The sequence below is a fragment of the Siphateles boraxobius genome, unplaced genomic scaffold (genome assembly GCF_051911475.1).
Source record: "Siphateles boraxobius isolate OS27281-9 unplaced genomic scaffold, OSU_SipBor_1 51, whole genome shotgun sequence".
Taxonomy (NCBI): domain Eukaryota; kingdom Metazoa; phylum Chordata; class Actinopteri; order Cypriniformes; family Leuciscidae; genus Siphateles; species Siphateles boraxobius.
The window spans coordinates 746,936-769,371 of record NW_027509153.1 but is presented as its reverse complement, the minus strand read 5'-3'; the positions used below and the strand labels follow the sequence as shown (position 1 = coordinate 769,371).

Sequence of the window (22,436 nt, the reverse complement as noted above, 5' to 3'; positions counted from 1 at the left end):
CTGATCATGAGAGAGGGAGAAAGAGGGCGAGAGATAGAGAGAGGGAGAGAGAGGGGGGGGGGGGTGTTTGTGTGTGTGTGTGTGTGTGTGTGTGTGTGTGTGTGTGTGTGTGTGTGTGTGTGTGTGTGTGTGTTTGTGTGTGTATCTTAATTTGTAATATTATTTATTTATACCACAACTACCTTTATTTTTTTTATATAAAATACAGCAAGATGTCAGACACTCAGTGCGTAAAGTCCAAAAAAAAACAGACAGTTTAAAAAAGCCAGCAGACGGTTTAAAAAAAAAAAACTCCGATGGCCGGCAGAGAGAGGGAGAGAGTGTGTGTGTGTAGCTAATTATTAATTTGTAATATAGTTTACTTTATTAGTTTTATACCACTACTTCCTTTATTTTTTTATGAAATACAGCAAGACAGTGTCACACACTCAATGCGTGAAGTAATAAAACTGGTTAGAGCAAGCTGAGCTGACGGTTTAAAAAAGAAAAAAAAATCTCCAACAGGCAGAGACGCAACGCGAGTCGCATTCTACCAAGCACCACGTCTGAACAAACCCCACGTTTACCAGAACTCTACTGGTTAATAAGTAAGTACAAATCTGAAGCTGAAGAAACCCTAAACGTTAACGGAAAAGACACGCCCACGAACCTGAGTGACTGAGGGAGAGACAGAGAGAGAGCTGTTCTCTTCTCTGTGTTCTGTGTGTGAGTGAGCAGAGCGGGACAGAGTAACACGATAAATCTGTATGTGTGGAGGAGCGCTGTGACTAGCCTATCACAGAACGCAGACAGTCAGCTACCCAATGAGGATTTTATTCAATCCGAGCACAGATATTGACTCGTATTACTCGTATAACACTCGTACTCGGCAAACGTGCTTTATCCGTACCGGATACTCGTTTCAGCCGAGTATCCGGCTCAACTCTAGTGGAAATGGAATAAAAAAATGACTTTTTAATTTGGTTGGTTGTTTTCTTTACACTATAATTATCGCTCTTCCGATGTTGTGAGCTGCAGGCTCCCGTCGGATGCAGCGCGACCCCTCCCGGTCGAGCGAAGTAATAACCAAACACCTAAAGCCTTGTTTATACCCGACGCGTCCGCTAGAGCGCGAAGGTGCGCGCGGCAAAAATGACGTCATTGCGGTGTGGGCGGTCGTGTGCGTTTGGGTGCGCAAGACCCCATTTCGCCTGGCGGTGTGCACGGCACTTTTTGTAAAATCTCGCTCGGCGCCGCATCCGAAGATGAACGACTTTGAGCCGAATCTGGCCGAACTGGTACGTCTGTACCAGCATGTTTATGATCCTTCTATACACAGAGACATTTGCATTTTGTGAATAGGAACACATTTGCATTAAGCACCCAGTTTGCACTTGTCTAAAGTAACTGCTTACATTTACAAAATAAGCCTACAATAGCAGAAGTAAGCCCTGCTGATGAAATTAAGGTTTAAACACTCTTCAATAAGGCTTCAGTTGTTTAACTAGTTTACATGCAGTGAAAGTACAATAAACCTACTGCATTTATTACTCTTTTTATATGAATTTCAGCAATTAATAACCGGCAAGCTACTTCTTCACTGCTGATTCCTGGTGGTTTAGAGGAGAATTACTCCAAGTCGCCCCCTGTCGTTTCACAGAATAGCACAACGGCGAGCGCGTCAAGTATAAACGCCTCGTCTGTTTGGAGAGGTGCGCACGCAGCCAGCCGAGACTCGCGCTCGTGCGGACGCGTCGAGTATAAACAAGGCTTTACCGATCTTGCATACCTGACGCGTCATTTTTGCCGCGCGCATCTTCGCGCTCGTGCGGACGCGTCGAGTATAAACAAGGCTTTACTCCGTGTCAGCGCGCGCTCTGATCGGTAAAGTGGCACAGACCTCTCTCGAATCATCTCCTGCAGCAGTCTCCGGCCAAGCATCACTTAACTCCGCCTCCGTTTCCCTCGTAAGCTGATATTAGTATTTAAACATTCTGAATTACAAACATTACATTACAAACAAGACATGTTTGTAAAAATAATTTAAATAACACGGTTTTGGCGGTTATAGAGCTCTAATGACGGTGTTTAACTATAACCGTCGGTCTCACGGTTATATAATAACTGTCACACCCCTATATGTAAGTGTGAACTCGTGAAATGATGTTTTATTAACAAAGTTCGGGAGAAGCACTTTCAGATAATTAACCTAGTAATTGTCATGGGAGTCATCCAGGCAACTCAATTAACATAAGGAGGTATACATACAGTAGCTTTTACCGCTGTTATATGACAGTTTTCCAGCGTCCATCCACCACCCCATCTCCTCACTTAGTTGTCCTATCCCAAACCTGGGATTACTCTGGGTTCGGGCCAAAATCTGTTATCCAAATACAATGTGTTATTACAGTATCAACTGAGGGTGCTCTTGCTTGTGTCGAGCGTCGGCCAATAGTGAGCCTATGTGTGACGTAGATCTACGCAATCACACTACGTTGACTGACTAGAGGCCCACAGCGATATAAATATATAGATATGCCTGTTCTGGTAAATTCTTACTGAAGTCCTTAAGTGAGTTTGCTGCCTTTGCTGTGAGGGAGATGCTCACAGAAGCTGCTGCACACCAAGACCTGCAGGTAGAAAAAAATAAGAAAAGCCTTAAATATAAATATGGTAAGCCTTACCAGTAATGTGATAATTATTTTTAAGGTTCTCGACATTTTTTAAATAAATACTGTAATAATAATAATAGTAGTTCAAAGTATGAATAGTTTTTAGTCAAATGACATAAAAAGACCGGGCCCCTCGACACTCTTAAAACTTTTCTCCCTCAAACAGCAAGCTAACGTTACTTATGCAGGCTACACACAGCAATATAAACAACATCTCTTCACGTCGTTCTAGTAAAATAATAACAATAATAAGTAAACAAACCTCAAAATCACTTTGCTGAGAATGATACACCAGCAGCCGAGGAGTTGAAGATATCCTCTGATAGTGCGCGCGATATTAAAAAATGCGCGTGCGGCGTGTCATCCGGGTGAGTTCGTCAGGTGAAAGGTCATCATGTGGGTCATTTTATTTACGGCTAAATTATTATTCATTAATTTTACTAATAGTTAGATTGGGCAGGCATCCACAAAAGGGCCTTTAATTACAAAAAAAGGATAGGAAATTTTGCCTTGACAAAAGGGCTCTTTGGGCACCAAGGGGCAAAGGGCCAGGTGCTCAAGCAGTGATACACAGCATGTCTTGCTCTCCTGATGCAGGTCTCTCTGTACTCTTGTCTGTAAGTGGACGTATTCTCCGTCTGAAGGCTGGGACGACACCTTCTGGAGCGCCATCGGCTTGGAGGACCTGATGGAAAACTGCTATTGTAAAATCGGTGGGAGAGAGTAAAGCTCAGGTGTCTGTGTGTGTTCAGCCGGTCGTGTTGACTGATAGTGTGTGTGTGTGTGTGTGTGTGTGTGTGTGTGTGTGTGTGCAGGTGAGCAGACTTGTATTCCTGGGACTCCTGTAGGACGAGGACTGACCGCAGAGGCGGCTGCAGATCTGGGCCTGAGACCGGGAACGGCTGTGGCCGCTTCACTCATAGACGCACACGCAGGAGGGTTAGGTATGATACGCCACACCAGCTGAGTGCTAATGCAGCGCTCACTCATCCACGTCTCTTTGAAATGAAGAGAAAACTGTGTCATGGCCTCGTTTACACTGCAGGTCTTGATGCCCAATTCTGATTTGTTGCCTATATCCAATTTATTTGACTGTCCGTTTACACGTCTTTTTCAATTGTGACCCATTTCCGATTTGACATACTATCTGAAACATCGCGCATGCTTAAAGTTGGTTCTTGCACAGATGGACGAATGCGAAATATGCTTGATGCTAGCTCTGCGATATATGCAAAGTTCGCCAAACATCAGCATGACTGTGAGGCGGAGGACGACGAAAAGGGCCATCATTGCAGCAGCGCATGTGCTTCAGTTATTGTGTGCGAGAGATCTCGGGACTGCTGGGAACATACAACACGATCTCATGAAAGTGCGTAACTAATTTTATTTCTCGCGCCATTTATACGTCAAAAATAGTTTTGCGTGCATAATACGCACTGTAAACCCCTTGGGTAGGATTAGGGGTGTGGAGTGCGTGCGTATTACACACCATAAAGAACATATTTTTGAAATTACCATTGTTTGGAAGCGCTATATAAATGCCTCATTCATTTATATCATATGCACTCAAAAACTATTTTTGGTGTAAATGGCACGAGAAATAAAATTAGTGGTATAGATATGCACTTTCATGAGATTGTGGCGGGCTTTAACGAGAAGCAGTGGGTCCGAAATGTTAGGATGAGCTAGCCAACTTTTGATATGTTGTGTCATCGTGTGTCCACATTCCTCTCCTATGACGACACCATCCGTCCCTTCGCAGATGCGTGTCGGGGTTGTCTCTCGTCATTAAACCGCGGAGACGTAATGCCTCAGAAAATCCTGCCTTTTACATGACAGTCGCATTGGCACATATATGATTTATATCTGATTTATTTCCACATATGAACGAGGCCTGAAACAGATCTCGAAATATCCGAATGCATGCGTTTTTTCCCTGTTTACACAGTCATATAACACATCCGATCTGTGTCACATATGAGCAAAAAATCTGAATTTGGTCTCATTTCACTGACAGTGTAACCAAGGCCATAATGAATGCATTTACACTGCGTTAAATACGGTGTCACTCCACTTCTGTTTGAGTGTGTGACCTTCGACAACCCGCTTCACTCCTAAATAGATCAGGTCTTTATATTTTTATCACTACAACACATATTGTTATTTTGATTAAACAATCATCATGTGTTCTAAAATAGAAGCAAAGAGACTATACATGTAATATAGGTCTACATTTATGTAATTTTAATGCTCTGGCCTTTGCAGATATTTAAAATATGGCCATCTTTAAGCATGACTCTTTGGATTTATATGAAATGGTAACACTTTACAATAAGATTACATTTTTTAGCATTAACTTAGGTTAATAAATGTTGTATAAGTATTATTCATTGTTAGTTTGTTAATTTCAACATTTACTAATACATTTTAAATTGAGTTTTAATTTTTATTTTATCTGTTATTACCTTAGTTAATGTACTATGAACTAATATGAATGATCAAGGTACAATTGTATTGCTCAAATATTAATACATGCAGTAAAACATATATTGCATAATGCATATAGTTCATGAAAGCTAGCTAATACATCCTTGTTAACAAATGGGACTTCCAAAGTGTTACCTATGAAATTTATATAGGCTATGTTTCTAGGTAATAGCTAAAGAAACACATATCTGCAATATTTTAATGTCTAAATTTATTTCTGTATAGTTAGTTATGTAGAACTTCTCATTTTAATATATTCATATTTATATATTTATTTAATTTAGCACATTTCAGTTCAGCACTGTTTTACTGGAGTGTTATGTTTGTTTTTAATCCAGTATCCATTTAAAAAAATATTGGTTGAATAATCGGTTATCGGCATGTACGGTCAAACCTAAATATCTGTATCTGTAAAATCCACTATCGGTCGACCTCTACTGTAAACAACAAGAACAAGCAGGAACACTTTAATTTCCTCATAATATCCACTGCAGCATCAGCTTTTTTCTCTCTGTGTCTGAAATGCTTCGATCAAGGATTCAGTCTCTCGAAACCCCGCCTCTCTGAGAGCTGCTCTGCTCTGATTGGTCAGATGGCCCAGTCTGCTGTGATTGGTCTGAAACCAAACCCTCATTATCATATCTGAATCTCAGCTCTTGATATACACTGGGATGCGAACATTAACAATACAGTGGGTTTTACCATATCAGGAAGTGAGACTGGAATTACAGGTTGACTCATTTCAGTTCAGAATCGCTTTCTTTTTGGAGACAAAAAATCTATTTATCGGAACTTTGATCATTGAAACGATACTCGGTTACTAACGTTACCTCGGTTCTCTCTAGAAGAGGGAACGAGTATTGCGTAAGCTAAGCTAAAGTCATCTTTGCTCGAGATATTGAAGCCAAAATGGGGGTTGCTTAGCGTATAAAAGCCAGGCTCGTTGGCTGTGTCCTGGTTTCAGCAGCTGAAGCGAAAAACGCTCGTGGCGCCTGCACAGTCAGGTTACGCAATACTCGTTCCCTCTTCTAGAGAGAACCGAGGTTACGTTAGTAACCAAGTATCGTTCTCTTACGAGAGGTTCTCTCGTATTGCGTAAGCTAGCTTACACTACGGGAACCCATTGTCAAGGCCGTGCGCCCAGCCTCCACTTCATGAGTCCCAGGGATTCCCGGGGAACATAGATAAGTGGGAAACAGGTGGCCAGCAATGCGGGCCAGCACATGTTATAAGCACATACAGGGTATACAGAGCGGCGTCGCCGGTCCATATAACTATTCACTATATAGTGCAGCTCAACCAGGAAGGCGAACGTCGCGTGAGAGAAGTCTGCGCATGATCATCTGGGCAGGACAAACACACTGCTCACACTGACAGAAGTTTAGCCTGCAAGGCGGGAACTTCCAGGTTATAAAACCTAACAAATGTGGAGGGAGAGGCCCAGCCTGCCGCCTCACAAATGTCATGAATGGAAATTCCGCTGGACCAAGCCCACGACGAGGCCACGCCTCTGGTGGAATGCGCCCTGATGCCCAAGGGGCATTGCAGACCTTTAGACTTATAAGCAGATGTGATAGCTTCCACTATCCATCTGGACAGGCTCTGTTTAGCGGCGGCGAGACCCCTGGTGCGCCCACCGAACGAGACAAAGAGCTGTTCCGAACGCCTGAAAGAGGCGGAGCGCGTAATGTAAACCCTCAGTGCCCTGACGGGGCAGAGGAGATCTACATCACCCTCACTATCGGATGCTGGCAGAGCCGAAAGAGAAATGACCTGCGCTCTGAAGGCGGTGCCCAACACTTTAAGGACATAACCATGTCTTGGCTTGAGGATGACTTTAGAGTCATTTGGCCTGAACTCAAGACACGCTGCGCTAACAGATAGCGCGTGTAAATCCCCCACACGTTTAACTGATGACAGAGCTGTCAGAAAAACGGGTTTGAGCGAGAGGTACTTTAGGTCCACGGAGTTTAATGGTTCTAAGGGGAAAGCTTTCAGGGCCTCTAGGACCAGTGAAAGATCCCACATGGGAACCGACGAGGGTCGCGGGGGATTCATCCGTCTAGCTCCTATAAGGAAGCGAATGACGAGCTCGTTCCTTCCTATTGACTGGCCACGCGTCGACTCAGTGAACGCTGCGACGGCCGCCACATAGACTTTAAGCGTGGGTGGGGACCTGCCCTTATCCAACTTCTCTTGAAGGAAGCTAAGCAACCCCGTGACCCCACACATTCGTGGGTCTAGATCTCTATCAGCACACCATTTGGAGAACACGACCATTTAGACGCGTAAAGTCGCCTCGTAGAGGGAGCTCTGGCTTGCGTAATCGTGTTCATCACTCCTTCTGGCAGTACAACGGGTATCCGTTGATTAACCATACGTGCAGAGACCAGCGCTCTGGATGGGGATGCCAGATTGAGCCGCGGGCTTGAGAGAGGAGATCTCTCCTCACCGGAATCGGCCAAGGGGCTGTTTGGGGCAGCCGCATAAGCTCCGGGAACCAGGTTTGATTCTGGGCTATAAGGAGCACCGAGTGGCGCGTTTCCCTGATTCTCTTGATTACCTGTGGTAACAGAGAGACCGGAGGGAAAGCATAAAGTGGGAGGCTGGGCCAGATTTAGGCCAACGCATCCTCGTTCTTTGAAAAGAACAGCGGGCAATGAGTGTTGTCTTTTGACCCAAACAGGTCGACTTTCGCTTTGTCGAAGAGGCGCCACAGTAACTGGACTGTTTGGGGATGCAGGGACCATTCCCCTTGGGGAACGTAGTTCCTGGACACTTTGTCTGGATCGTCGTTCAAGTGGCTTGGCACATGCGTGGCTCTCAGCGAGCGCAGGCGGCCCTGAGACCATATAAGAAGGCGTTCCGTCAGATGGCAGTGGTTTCTGGATCTGACGCCGCCCTGACGGTTTATGTAGGACACCACAGACATGTTGTCCGAGCGGACCAGTACATGGTGGTCCTGTATGAACTATCACTTGGGTGTTCAGCCAGCGTTTTAGCGGGCGGATGCGCAGGAGGCCCAGCTGAAGCACAGCCGCAGCTGATGCCATACAGCCTAGCATCTTCTGGAATGTCTTCAGAGGTGTAATGCTGCCCTCCTGGAAAGACGCGGCTAGCTGTCGAACACGGCGGGCGTGCTGTGTCGATAAGCGGGCCGTCATAGCCACAGAGTCCAGTTCTATTCCTAGGAAGGAAACCTGACTGACTAGTGGGCAGTAATGACCTCTTGGTCCAGTTGACCATGAGACCCAAGCTTTCCAGATGGCTGAGAAGCACAGCTCTGTGAGATAACAGTTCTATCTCTGACTGACTCCGCGATGCGGAGAGCTTCGCTGAAGATGATGAAATCAGTGACGCAGCAAACGAGCCTGGCTTTTATACGCTAAGCCACCCCCATTTTGGCGGGCTATGACGCATAAGGGCGCAAAGCGCCCTCATTGGACGTGACGTCACGCGCGAGGCTCAGTGGTAGGCTGCAGCAGTTGCCGCAGGGCAGCCAATGAGCACGCAAGATGGCCTGCTCTAAGTCTGCTGGCTGCTGCACTACGTTGACAATAAATACAAAATTAAGGATAATTTTTGGCTTCAATATCTCGAGCAAAGATGACTTTCCCCGTAGCGTAAGCTAGCTTACGCAATACGAGAGAACCTCTTGTAAGAGAACTGCAGATCTTTCACATTCGCAAACATATTTATTACACACTACATTAAAGGAAATACACTAAAAAGCATAATTGGGGCTTTTTAAATCCTGTTGACACAGGAGGAGCATTGCAGTGTTTGTGTGCTCCTAATATGGCCCTGATGTTTAGTCAGCCTCTTCTTGGTTTCATCACAGTGTTCCTGTAATAACTGTCCTGACCTGCTTAATCTAAACCTTCAGATGATATATAGCAATAAATAAACAGGCAAAACATGTAAACTAGTGCAAGATTTTACAGGCAAAACCAGGGTTTTTTCATCCTCTTGTCAGTTTTGAGCTCTAACTGCTTCCATAGCTTGTCTTCTTTCAAACTAGTGGAAAGAAAACAAGTGCTTATTTTATTTCACTTTATCTATTAGTGTCTGTAAATTTTAATCCTTAAAGACGGTGAACTTGAGTCCGAAATCTCCAATTCAGCAGCTTCACACACGCCAAAATTTTTGTTTATATGAAATCTATATCTATATGAAAGTTTGTTCATATATCATTCACCACATTTATGCAACATTTTTATACAACTGCTAAAAACATGATGAAAATGTATTTGTTTCTGTCTGTTGACAGTCTTTTCTGATTTATAGAGTGATAAAAAGAAAAATCCAAAATCCCTGCTGGAAAAAAACAGTAATATGTCAACAAAATCAAATAAAAATGATGAATCTGGTTTCTGGACAGGAAATATATGCAAATGAGTGCATATTTAATTAGATAGTGACTCATTTGCATATTGCAATGCAAAAACAATTGTGTTACTGTACTGTGATTAATTAGCTGGGTAATTATCGTAAGATCTGTGAGTTTAAATTTATGTAGCAGTGTCAGTTATATTTTCTGTAATTTTATTGTCTTGTTGTAGAGGTCATCGGGGCCGATGTGAGGGGACACCAGCTGCCCTGTGAAGAGCAACCAGTCACGTCCCGTTTGGCTGTCATATGTGGGACGTCCTCATGTCACATGGCTGTGAGCTTCAGTTCCTGTACTTGTTTGTGTTCAAAGCATGTGACTGTTGATGTCAGCGTGTGTCTGTATCTCTCAGGTGAGCACACAGCCGCTGTTCGTCCCTGGGGTCTGGGGCCCATATCTGTCCGCCATGCTGCCGGGACTGTGGCTTAATGGGGGAGGTCAGAGCGCCACGGGACGACTGGTGAGTCAATCACATCTATCTTTAATATGGAAGGAAATCCCAGAATGCACTGGACAAAATACATTTAGATTTTATTCAATACTGAAAGCATAATTGCAAAACAAACCAGTCTAAGAGACCATTCACACAGAACACATTTTTGTGGTTAAAAATGCAAGATGTAGCGCAGTGGAATGGAAAAACACACTCAAAACACTTCAAGCCCCTTAACATACTAAAACAGTGACATTAAAAGTGTAATTTAGTGTACAGCTTATTGATGATGCAGATGAGCACAGAATGTTAACACAATACTAAATGTTTAAGAATTTCCTCTATATTGGTTTCCTTCCTAAACGTTTACTCGTATTGCGTCTTTGCTAGACGCTATGGGGGAAAACTTAGTTTTGAAAACTTAAATGATTTATTGAAGCCTTTTTTCAATAACGCAGTGCTACTGCACAGCCATAATAGTGCGGAGATGCACGCATGCTTTTGGCTAGGCAAGTGGGAACTGCACAAACCTATGGCCAACTGGCATGTCTGCGCGAGCCCATCCGGGGCTGGGGGGGGGGGGGTGTCCCGCCGAACCGTGCGCAGAGCCCGCAAAAGAGGCGGGGCTTCTGCCTATACAGCTGCTCATTTTGCCATGGGATTTCAGAAATTTTTCTACTTCAGTAATGATCAACTGCCCTTCATTTATTCCACATGAGTGAAGCTTCGGCACTCTCCGGCGACCAAGAGCCTGATCGTTCGGCGCACGCCCTCAAAACCTACCTACCAGACCTAAATGGACATCGCGTCTTAATCCGGTCGGACAACATGGCGATAGTATCCTACATAAACCACCAGGGTTGGACTCAGGTAGAAGCCTCTGTACAGGGTAGCCAGACGTCTGCTCTTTTGGGCACAACACAGCCTGCGCTTGCTGAGAGCGATGCACGTGTCTGGCAGATTGTCTCGCGACAGCATGTCTGCTCCCTGATTCAATGTGTCCCCGGGAGAATGGGCCCTCCAGCCCCAGGTTCAAACAATTTGGAGTGTCTTCGGCAGGGCAGAGGTTGACCTCTTCGCCTCCAAAGACAACTCTCACTGCCCAATATTCCATGGCCCACAAATAGCCCAGTCTTCCCCTTTATGCTTTTCCCTCAGTCGTGCTCTTCCCTCAGGTCATCAACAGGATCAGAGAGGAGAGATGCACAGTCTGTCTGGTGGCCCCCCTTTGGTGGACCCAGCCTTGGTTTCCCGAGATGATTCAGCTGCTAGCAGCAGCCCCATGGCCAATGCCATGGGCTATCCATGTGGGCTATCCACGAGAGTGTCCTAAACACTATATCTGAGACCAGAGCCCCATCCACGAGACTCGTCCACGTACTTAAGTGTTCTGTCTTCTCCAAATGGTGCTCAGCATGGAGCCAAGACCCTACTTCATGTGATGTACCGCTCCTATTTTCCTTCCTACAAGTGCTGCTGAACGCGTGTCGTACCCCTCCACGCTCCGTCTATGTGGCGGCCATAGCAAAGTTAGATGCTCCTGTGGCCGGCCAGATGTTGGGTAGAAGCAATTTGATTGTTCGCTTCCAGAAGTGGGCAAGGATGCTCAACCTGCCTCGCCCCCTCACAACACCTTCCTGAGACCTATCAGTCCTGTTACAGTCTTCAGGGCCCTCAAGGGGCCCCCGTTTGAGCCGCTACAGTCGGCCGAATTAAGGGCACTTTCGCTCAAGACCGCACACTTGCTAGCCTTAGCATCGGTCAAGCAAGTGGGCCTGAGATTACGGGAACGAGTATTGCGTAGACAGCTGTGCTATAGGCAGATGCCCCGCCCTCTTTGGCCGGCTCTGCGCTCGGTTCGGCGGGACGCAGCCTGATTGGCTCGCGCAGATGTGCCACTTCGCCATAGACATGTGCCGTTCCCACTGCCCAGCCAATAGCGTGCGTGCATCTCCGCACTATTATGGCCGTGCAGTAATACTGCATTATTGAATAAAAGGCTTCAACAAATCGGACAAAAAGGAATTTTCCCCCATAGCATCTAGCAAAGACACAATACTCGTTCCCGTTATCTCAGGGAACCGAGGTTATGTTAGTAACCGAGATGTTTTATATGGGACAACACTTGAGGAACGTTTCATCTGCTCGCCTGTACACAGTATGCATCATCAATAAGGTGTGTATTGAATGTGATCTTTTAATATCTCTGTTTTGCTACATTAGTACATAGGAAAGCCTTGCCCTCAAGGTGGGTGTGCCTATAAGGGTGTGTTAGAATCGAAATGAAATGGTCCAAACGAGAAGTGCCCCAATTATTGGTCTTTTATTATGAATAAACAATTCACAACCCCAGCGCCGGAGGGAGACAAAACGCTCAGCTCATAATGTCTAAATTAAAGTCTTACGGGGAGGAGTATAAGTCCAGTTAGTATAAATTCATAGAAAAGAATGTGCAAACGTGTCAGTTTTCGGCTGAACAAAGAATCCTTCTTATGTTATAGATTTATGCTGAGGGAGAAAATATATTTCTAACAATGGCCCCATTGATAAGATAATTATCACATAATAGAATTATCATATCACATCATTCTCAGCATATTCATTCTAGTACAATAATACATGCAATATTCTTCAATCAAACATTTCCTTCAAAATCATTAATATTTGACAGTTCTTTTCATCAAAGCATATACAAAAAATTCAAAAGTATTCATAGCACGATGAATCTTAATAGATTCAGTTATAATTATTGCTAATATCAATCAGCAATCTCGTTCTTCGTCTACTTCTCTTCCTCGTTCTCCTTTCGATCAGTGCTTCCACATAGGCTTGTGCGTTCCCCTGGGATGGAGCTGCCTTAACCCGGCTAGCATGGACCCACTGCGGCTGGTGGTCAGTCAGAACACCGGTCCTCGTCACAGCGATAACAGTGGATGGTCCTGAATAGTTCGGCTCACCGAGTTACGTGGGCTTCAGACACCTTATCAGCACCTGTTGTCCTGGAACGAAAGGATGAGTCGGCTTTTCTGAAGGAAGAGGGAGAGAGAGAGAAACATCACCATTTATGCCTTTTAACGTTCTAACTAAGGAATCCACGTAATCCGAGATGATCACCTCCGTGTCACCTGTGGAGAGATTGCCAGCGCGACCTCTGACCCAAGGGGTCGGGAAAGGTCTACCCATCAGAATTTCAAATGGAGAAATTTTTGTGGTTGCTGATGGGGACATTCTCATTTCCGTCAATACGGCAGGCAGCAAATCAACCCAATTTCTGCCTGTATCTAGACACGCATTATTGAGACGTTCTTTTATCGTCTTATTTGTCTGTTCTACGTTAGCTTATAATTGCGGCGAATAGGGAATGTGGAAGTGCCAATTAATATTAAACTCTTTGGCTAACAATTGTGTGACTTTTGAAGCAAACGGAGTTCTAATATCACTCGCTATAACGGTTGGAATACTGAAACGCGGTATAATTTCTTTTGCAAGAACCTTTACAACCGTCTGAGCGTTTTCTTTACCACACGTAAAAGCTTCAGGCCACTTAGAAAATCGATCAACAATCATGAGCAAATATTTGTGATTTCCACATGGAGGCATGTGTGTAAAATTGATCTGTAAATATTAAAAAGGAACCTCAGGATGCGGTAAAGCTTCATGCGGGTTGCCTTGTGTCTGTTTGTTCGTGCACACACCAGGCAAGCATCCAATATCAACAAAGTATTCTTTCGAACATTTGCTATGCAGTATGATTGATTCAAATTTTGTATCACTTTTTCTTTTGACACGTGTGATACACCATGATAATGCCTGCACAGCATTACAACGGTGGATGCTGGTAGAGCGATTCTACCCTGCTTGTCTCTCAGAATACCAGCTTGATCTGGTTTTACTTCGTTCGCAGCCCAATGAATCAAGTCAACTTGCGTAGGGTTAGCTTGCAGTACTTTAATGTCCTCGTTGCTCTTTTCATTTACGTATGGACTAAGTATTACTTCTTTAGCAGCCCATTTCGCGACTTCATCTGCAAACCTGTTTCCCTTAGCCTCATCCGATTAACCTGTTTTATGACCAGCTACTTTAATAACAGCAAGTTTCGATGGTTTCGATGTTCAAAATTGTTTTTCCGTCGGAGGTTTTGAAATTTCTTTCTTCCCACAATTTAGCAAAATCATGGACAACGGCGTACGCGCATTTGGAATCAATGTATATATTGATGCACTGAACTTTTGCCAACTGACAAGCTCTTGTTAGAGCAATTAATTCTGCTACTTGAGCTGATTTATATGGCAATGAATATGCCTCAATTACACGATCAGGTAATTTGACAATAGCATATCCACACAAGTATAAATTGTCATTTGGCTTGAAACAGGATCCGTCTATATACCAATTATCTCCCTCCTCCAGGAAAGATGTCGACACATCTGGCCTGCAGGCAGTCGAAGTTTGGATTCTGGTAAGGCAGTCGTGGTCGTCACTCTCAAATTCACCATCTGTCAACAACCTGTGCAGATGTACAGTAGGACCATGAATAACAGAAGTTACTTTCAACGTTAAATTAGCAGTTGCTAATAATATAGCCTCATAGCCTGAACGACGTTGAGCAGTCATGTGTTGAGTAGAAATGTTATGCATAATTGCTCCTACCTAATGTGATGTGTTAACTGTGAGTGGATATGATAAAACAACCCTTTCAGCATCCTGTACCATGATCGCTGCAGCAGCCACTGCACGTAAACAGGCCGGGAGTCCCCGAGCCACTGAATCAAGAGTTTTAGACAAATAAGCTACTGGACCAAAAGTGCCCCCATGCTCTTGGGCCAGGATTCCTGCGGCTGTGCCCCCACCTTCGTGCACGTACAGGTGGAAATCTCGCTTGTAGCAAGGAAGGCCGAGGGCGGGAGGCCTTAACAGAGAGGATTTCAAATGTCTTAACGCTTGGTCCATCTCACTTGTCCATGTAATGTCCTCTCTATCATCCAGCGTAGCGTCTCGCAGGATTTTGTCATACATGGAGCAATTTGGCACCCATAATCGACAGTAATTGACCAGTCCCAGAAAGCTTTGCATTTGCTTCCGTGTTGAAGGGTGCTTGAACAAAGCGATGGCTTTGACTCTGTCCGCAGACAGGCGAACTTGGCCTTGTGACAGTTCATTGCCGATGTAATTGACTTTCCTCTGCACCCACTGAAGTTTCTCTTTAGATGCCTTGGAACCAGCCTCTGCTAAAACGTTGCAGACAATTGTAGTGGCAGCAGCACACATGTCCGCAGAGGCACCAGTGACGAGAATGCCATCAGCGTATTGGAGCAGGCAGGTGTCAGGAGGGAGTCTGACATCCTTCAGCCTTGCGTGCACTACAGCGGAGAAAACAGCCGGAGAATCTCTGAACCCTTGAGGGAGTCTTGTCCATATGTACTGGCAATTCTGAAAACAGAAACCAAAAAGTGGCTGAGTTTGTTGGTCAACAGGAATGCTGAAGAAGGCGGAGCATAAATCAATGACAGAATAAAATGCATGTTCTAAAGGAATAGAATTAATAATAGTTTGTACATCTGGCACAATAGGAGCATGTGGTTTTATCAAATCATTAATTTTTCTCAAGTCTTGCATTAAGCGCCAAGAACCATTTGCTTTCTTGATTGGATTAATTGGTGTGTTGTAAGGTGAATGAGTGCGAACCAGAATGCCTTGAGCCAGAAACTGATCAATGAGGGGTCGAATTCCCTCCTCTTTTTCCTTTGAAAGCGAATGTTGTTTTTAAAAAAAAAACAGGCCTATTCATTGTCAAATTGGCCACATAAGGTTGGATATCAAGAAGTCCCACGTCATCCTTATGGGCCGCCCACAATTTCGGGTTTACATCAGCTACTTCCTGTCAGAGCTCAGTTGCAGATACATCCTCGAAGAGAGCACTTCCTGTGTCGGTCGTAAGAGAAAAGGCTGCTGGAAACATGAGTTGCAAAGAGTCAGAGTCAAATCCTAATTTAACACCCAACTTATGCATTAAATCTCTACCTAACAAGCAGAATAAAGAATCAGGTATAATTGCAAAAAATCATGCATTTTGAACAATGATGGTATATCATTAGAAGTAACAAATAAAGGTGGTGTCAAATTACAAACCACTGGAATATTATCTATTCCTATAGAATTTAATGTCCGTCATTCCTTTCCCCATTCAGTCGGATACACAGGTCTCTGTCTTTCAGAGGGAGAAAGAAAGGGAGGCCATCAAAGCGCCTAAACATCGGTTTCTCATTAGTTTGCTGAAATCTCTCAGCTTTTTTTCTGCAAAATCGCTGTGTGTGTCCGCTGTGTGTGACATAAAAAAACACTTTATGTCATTCCTAACATTGGGTGGCGGGCGATTTTGGACAGTGGAATTTACTTGGAACATTTCCTCTGGAGTTTTCAAATGCCCCAGCAGACGACAGTTCACGCAAGCGTCTACCCAATTCATCAACAGAAATGTTACTAATGTTGGTTATAGTTATTCGAATCATTTGTGCAGTCTCGTTGTGCATGTTATTCAAAAATGTGTTCACAAATAGTAAATAATTTTCATCAACAGGGTAGGATTTATTTTTTATAGGTTCCGAGACAGGAGAAGTTTGAATGCTCTCATATCTGGGAGGGAGGGGCGCTCTGACTTCAGCAGGATGTGAAATAACTTTCTCCTTCTCAGGCTGTTCAGCTTGAGGGGGAGAAAGATTTTTGTTGTTATCCACTTTTGGACCACGATTCCAATAAGATTGCATGTCTTTCCAGATCTTATAGGTACGTTTCATATACGAATAATCCCAATCGGGATCGCCCCAATTTCCAAAAATCATGTATTTTGCTTCACGCATATATGTGTCTTTAAATGAGCCGTCACGAGGAAACGCATCTAATTGTGTTTTGCCAGTTGACCAGCCAGCTAAATTTGACACATATGGCTCCGTAAAAAATGCTTGATTATTTCTAATCATAAAATCTTTCGGAGATTCATTTTCTAACGGTGGACTAATTTTATTCCCCATTGTACACACACAAAAATTTCTCCTTCATGCAACTTAAATAAATTGCAATATAGCCAAATGGAACTGTAGGGTATGGACCAATCAGACACTAATTATTCATTATATACAAAGGTTTATGAAACTCCAAAACTAACAGCCCAAATGAACGAACACAAGGGGCAGAAACAGTGTCATGTTACAGGGCATGATGAGGAGATTTTACGACCTCCGAGGAATGTGGCCACATGCACAAGAGAGAGACTAAGAAACAGAAACCCTCTTTAAAACAGACTTTGCTGCATTAATCATAGACTAACTGATCTATAAATGAACATGCATAAAACTGTGAAAGAAACAGTGTAAATGGTTGACTGTCTCGTGTACTATTAGGTATATGTTATGGTATGTATCCTTGTATACAACCAACTAACGATCAATGTAACCTCACCTGTATCATGCCTCCTACCTAATTAATCCTCATTTAATGACTCACACTTTGATGTTCATCACCTTCTTCTAGAATGCAGTGTGGATGTGTTATAGCTATCTGAGCATTAATGAAGGTATAACCACGCTAGGGACAAAGACCCGTTAATCAACTAAGAGCCACTTTCCCTCTCAGACATGTCACCTTTCTGATTGGTCGAGTTCAACCCTTAGGGGAGGATCTTTTCCAGGCTTTATTAGAGACAGCCCACATGTGACCTCCCTCTCTTAGTTCTTTCATCCAGCCGCAACACTGTTCTGGTGATCCTGGGGAACCCCCTCCCCCTCCACAGGGGCCCCAGGGCCCAGCAGGCCTCGATCCAACCAGATATGGGCACAGGCAGGAGAGAGAAGACTCTCACAAAGAACCAAGGACAATCTCAGGAGTTTTGGAACAAAGACTCCAACCAACAACGACTCCAATCACTCACTCTTCCGACTTCCTCACTTCTCCTGGGTGCTCAGCGTGGCCTCAACAGGGCCCCAGGCCCTGACCAAACCAGCCATGCGTTCCTGGAGAAAGAGAACTCTCAACCAACTTCCACTTCACACTGCCGGAACCATCAACGACTTAAATTTTCAACAACTTCAAGAATTGTTCCCACTACAAATGCAAGTATTCAATTCAATGAAATGTGAAAATGAAATTCTGATGGTTCTTCTCATAGACCCTTTCTCCGGTTGCCAATTTAATCCTATCACTTACCTATTTCTGTATATGTGTGTGTTTAGTTTATTCATGTTTATGATTTAGTTAATAAAACTTATGCACTTTATGTATTTGGTTCTGATTTGCTTGCAATACGAAGTCCCTTTATGGTTTCGGTTCTTGCTACATGCTCAAAACGCTGTACATATTAAGAAATAATTATTCTTCTGTGGCCAGGGAAGATACCCTTTTCTTAGAATAAATGAATAATCAAAAGAGTTCGTTGGACGAACTGATTAATTGATTGTAATATTAATTTAGCCATGTCAAGTTAATCCAATTAACTGACCCAAATATTCAAAATTAATCATAACAAGTTATTATTGATTATTAATATTTCATATAGCTAGGTTCCTTACAGAACTCAAAGAAAAGTATACAATTTCAAATTAATTGTGTTAGTAAATTGGCAAATAGAGAGAGAAATAAGAGAGAAGAAAAGAAAATCGAAAGTTAAAAGAAAAAAAATAGTGATTTATTTATTCATAGCCCTAGACCAAAGGGAAATTAAAATAGACTTTGCAAAAGAAAACAAATTATCTGTGTAGCAAATCTATTTTTTTCTTGCAAAAAACGGAGGAAAGTGATCAATTTTCCTTACGTTCTTCCCGCATTTATCGAAAACACGAGGATAACCGGTCCCGTATCGTTTTAAACAAAGACAAATAACATCGAAAGAGGGAGCTCAAATCTCTTTTGCTTGTTCTTCTCACATTTTTTATTAAAAATACGAGGCTACCGTCCTGTATCGTTTTATACAAGGACAAATAACAAAAAAGAGAGAGAGATCAGTTCCCTTTTTTCTGCTCTTCCCGCATTAATTAAAACACGAGGCTGATTTCACCAAATATGGTAAAAATCACGGCACTACAAATACGTTTTCTCAGCAGACAGTAAGAATCAACTTTCTCTTTTGTAAAAAAAAAAAATTCTTACCTGTCTGGAGAAATCCCTGACGACGCCCCCAAGTGTTAGAATCGAAATGAAATGGTCCAAACGAGAAGTGCCCAAATTCTTGTTTTTTTATTATGAATAAACAATTCACAACCCCAGGCCGGAGGGAGACAAAACGCTCGGCTCATAATGTCTAAATTATACATTATATAGGCAAAGTATTACAGGGAGGAGTATAAGTCTAACCAATAGAACCAAACATTACATCATTGGCATATCATATAGACTTTATATTACAACTTCTTTATATGGGCAGTATGCGCTAGAATCTCCTTGCAAGCCTGGAGCTCAGAGGAAGCTCTTCAATGTGTAACATAGAAACACAAAGAAAGAAAAGGAAGAGAAAGGAGAAGGGAGGGGGCTCCCTTCCTCATTAATGAATACCAGATGTTTAACTTTACATACATAGAAAAGAATGTGCAAACGTGTCAGTTTTAGGCTGAACAAAGAATCCTTCTTATGTTATAGATTTATGCTGAGGGAGAAAATATATTTCTAACAGGGTGTGAAGATTTTCATAGTGAAAACAAGGGTTGTGTACCGAAACCTGGTACCAATATGGAACCGGTACCTAATGGCTCGTTTCCACGGAGCGGTACGTTACGGTACAATACAGTACAGTACGATTTGGGATGGTAAACCCTGATCTGGCTTGCATTTCCACCGCCAACAGTACCCTTACTTGATAGGCGTTGTAGTGTTACAAATTTATTAAAATGTTTCAATTTAGGTTCAACAGTATTTTATCTGAGAAAGTTACCATTTTGAGGCATAGGACATTAACCGTTTTGTTACTTCTCATCTGATGTCACAGATCTGCCTGTTCCTGTCTGTCCTGCTCTCTCTATTGTAAGTTAAATTGATTAGAGCACTGAGACTATCACCTTTTGTCTTTATCCACTGCCTGGCCATTAAGCTCTATGATAATGTGAAGGTATCGGTGAAGAGTCAGGCTGATTGGATTAGGATATTTACATTACACTGTTATGCTGATTGGATTAGGATGGGTAACACTCTCAGTCTAGGGCAAGTTCCTAAACTTGTATGCCTCATTTACATGCTTTTGTTTCAGAGTGTCTCCACCTTTATGTAATTCCTCCCCCTGAAAGGTTATATGAACAAAAATTTATACTGCCTTAGTTAGACTTGGGTAAGATTTTGGACGAAGCAGACTAAAGCAAATAAAGAATCCTGCTTAAAAGATAAGCCAAGTTTCCTGGTCTTCGCTTCTGAGTTTTTCTACACTTAAGAAGAACAAGGTTTACAACAGTATCCTCTCCCCAAATTTGTCACTAATAAAACTCAATAAAAAATATTTAAAGAAAAGGCTTATATTTACCTTTTAATAGTTTGTTTACATCTACCTTGTAAATATATTTTTTTATTAAAAATGTTACAATTACAACAACAATTCAAGTGCAATCTTTCTTTGTAAAAACTAAAGTATACATTTTATCATACATATTTCAAAGTTAAGGATTCATTACTTTGGATATAGCCTAGGCTACATTGGAACAAACACATAATAACATATTATTTGATTACTTTATTTTTGACAAAACATACTATAGGCCACCTATTCTTAACCATAGGGCCGCGGCCCGAGCGCCACCTGGAGGGCCGCAAAAAACTTTACGTTTTTCACCTGTGGGCCGCGAGGGCCGCGGGACCAAGCTAGTTATCAATTGAAGACACCAGAATGACCACTGTTATCCATGAGACAGTTACGGCCGCTTCACACCGCAAGCGTCAGCGGCACGTGAGCAGCGCATATTTTTTTCTTGCATGTTAACCCTTGTGCATTGTTCAAATTCACTACCCTTTCGTTATGTTAGTGGCTGAAAAAAGCCACTACTTTAAACTGCTGTAAAAATGTATCAGATAAATATTTTTTTCAAATTTTTTTGCATACATCTATTAATCCACCTCAGTCCTGATCAAAACTACTAATTTAAAAAAAAAAAATCTGGATTTTAACTCTTTAATTGCCAAATTCATAAATGATGTCACTGATTTGGGGGTGAAAAAAACACAAAACGATTGATTTTCAATATAAAATATGATTGTGGACTGGATTTTTTTTTACTTTTTATCACAGTCTTGGACATGTCAAAGATTAGAAACAACATTGGTTTTGAGGCATTGTTAGTTTTTGTGCAGCAACAGATTTTAACTTTTTCTCCCTCATTTACTGTTCGTGGCTGTTTTTGCCCCATTGACTTCCATTATAACCACATTTTTTGATTGCAAAGCCATGACAACATATAATCATGCATTTTTGATTGTTGGTGGTTTTCCCTGTTGGGAAGAGGTCAAATTTGTAATTTTTACTGTTAATAACCAGGTGGCACCATTAACCCTTTATAGGCCTGTGCAAAAATAAAGCTTAGTTTCTGGCTTTTACATGGAGTGTAAAGCATGGCTTTTGCATGATTATGAAGTATAATAGCATATTAAAGTGTGCGTGTGTGTGTGAGTGTCAGTGAGTGTAAGTGTGAGAGAGAGTGTGAGAACTCACCTTGATGCGTCTGAGAAAATCAAAACATGCACCTCAACTCTCAGAACTACATAGAGTAAACAAAAACAAAGTAAGTCTAAGTGGCATTTGCTGCCTTTTGATGGTGAGAAATGCAGACTAAACAAAAACAAAGCAAGTGGATTTAAACACTTGCATTCAAGCCTGCTGGTCATTTGTCAGTTGATGGTGAGAGGAGCAGCATCATGAGTAAGCGCTTGACTTGTAGTGACGTTTTAGACATAATTATGCAGCCTGACCCCTCCAGCGAGCTGCAGGATGAGATATTGTCTTCTGCCTCTGACACCACAGACTCAGGAGAGTCAGATCCTGATTTGGATGTGGCGCCCTCATCATCCTCTCTAGATTCCACTGAAGGTGAGGAGGATTCTGTGGATCCTGGATCTGGGTGGATTGGGAAAAACGGCGAGGTGTGGTATTCCACCAACATGGAGACAACACCCTTTCTACAGCCTGCCAGAGGCGTGACTCCAGGGCCGACGCGCTATGCCATCGCAAGGGTCCAGAGTGTGGATTCTGTGTTCAATCTGTTTTTTACGGAGGAAATGATTGACCTCATTGTCAGCATGACCAACCTCCATGGACGCCGCACTATGAGAAACTGGACCGTTGTGGACTCCACAGATCTCCATGCCTATATGGGCTACTGATTTTGGCCGGCGTGTACAAGTCCAGAGGGGAGTCCACACGTTGCCTGTGGGATGATCGCAGTGGTCGTGCGATTTTTAGAGCCACCATGTCCCTCTCAAGATTCCATGAAATAAGCAGAGCTCTCCGTTTTGA

General features: G+C 42.9%; 1 protein-coding gene across 1 annotated transcript in view; it reads left to right on the top strand.

Moving 5' to 3' along the window:
• The first annotated feature begins 1,244 nt into the window (after window positions 1-1,244).
• The window catches only part of LOC143712777 (FGGY carbohydrate kinase domain-containing protein-like), a 63,015-nt gene continuing 41,823 nt past the window's right edge, over window positions 1,245-22,436 (top strand). Inside the window, exons 1-5 of the mRNA XM_077204785.1 lie at window positions 1,245-1,285; window positions 3,249-3,364; window positions 3,467-3,595; window positions 9,701-9,804; window positions 9,881-9,988. Of these exons, the coding sequence (XP_077060900.1) occupies window positions 1,245-1,285; window positions 3,249-3,364; window positions 3,467-3,595; window positions 9,701-9,804; window positions 9,881-9,988 (498 nt within the window). The remainder of the gene's footprint in view (window positions 1,286-3,248; window positions 3,365-3,466; window positions 3,596-9,700; window positions 9,805-9,880; window positions 9,989-22,436) is intronic.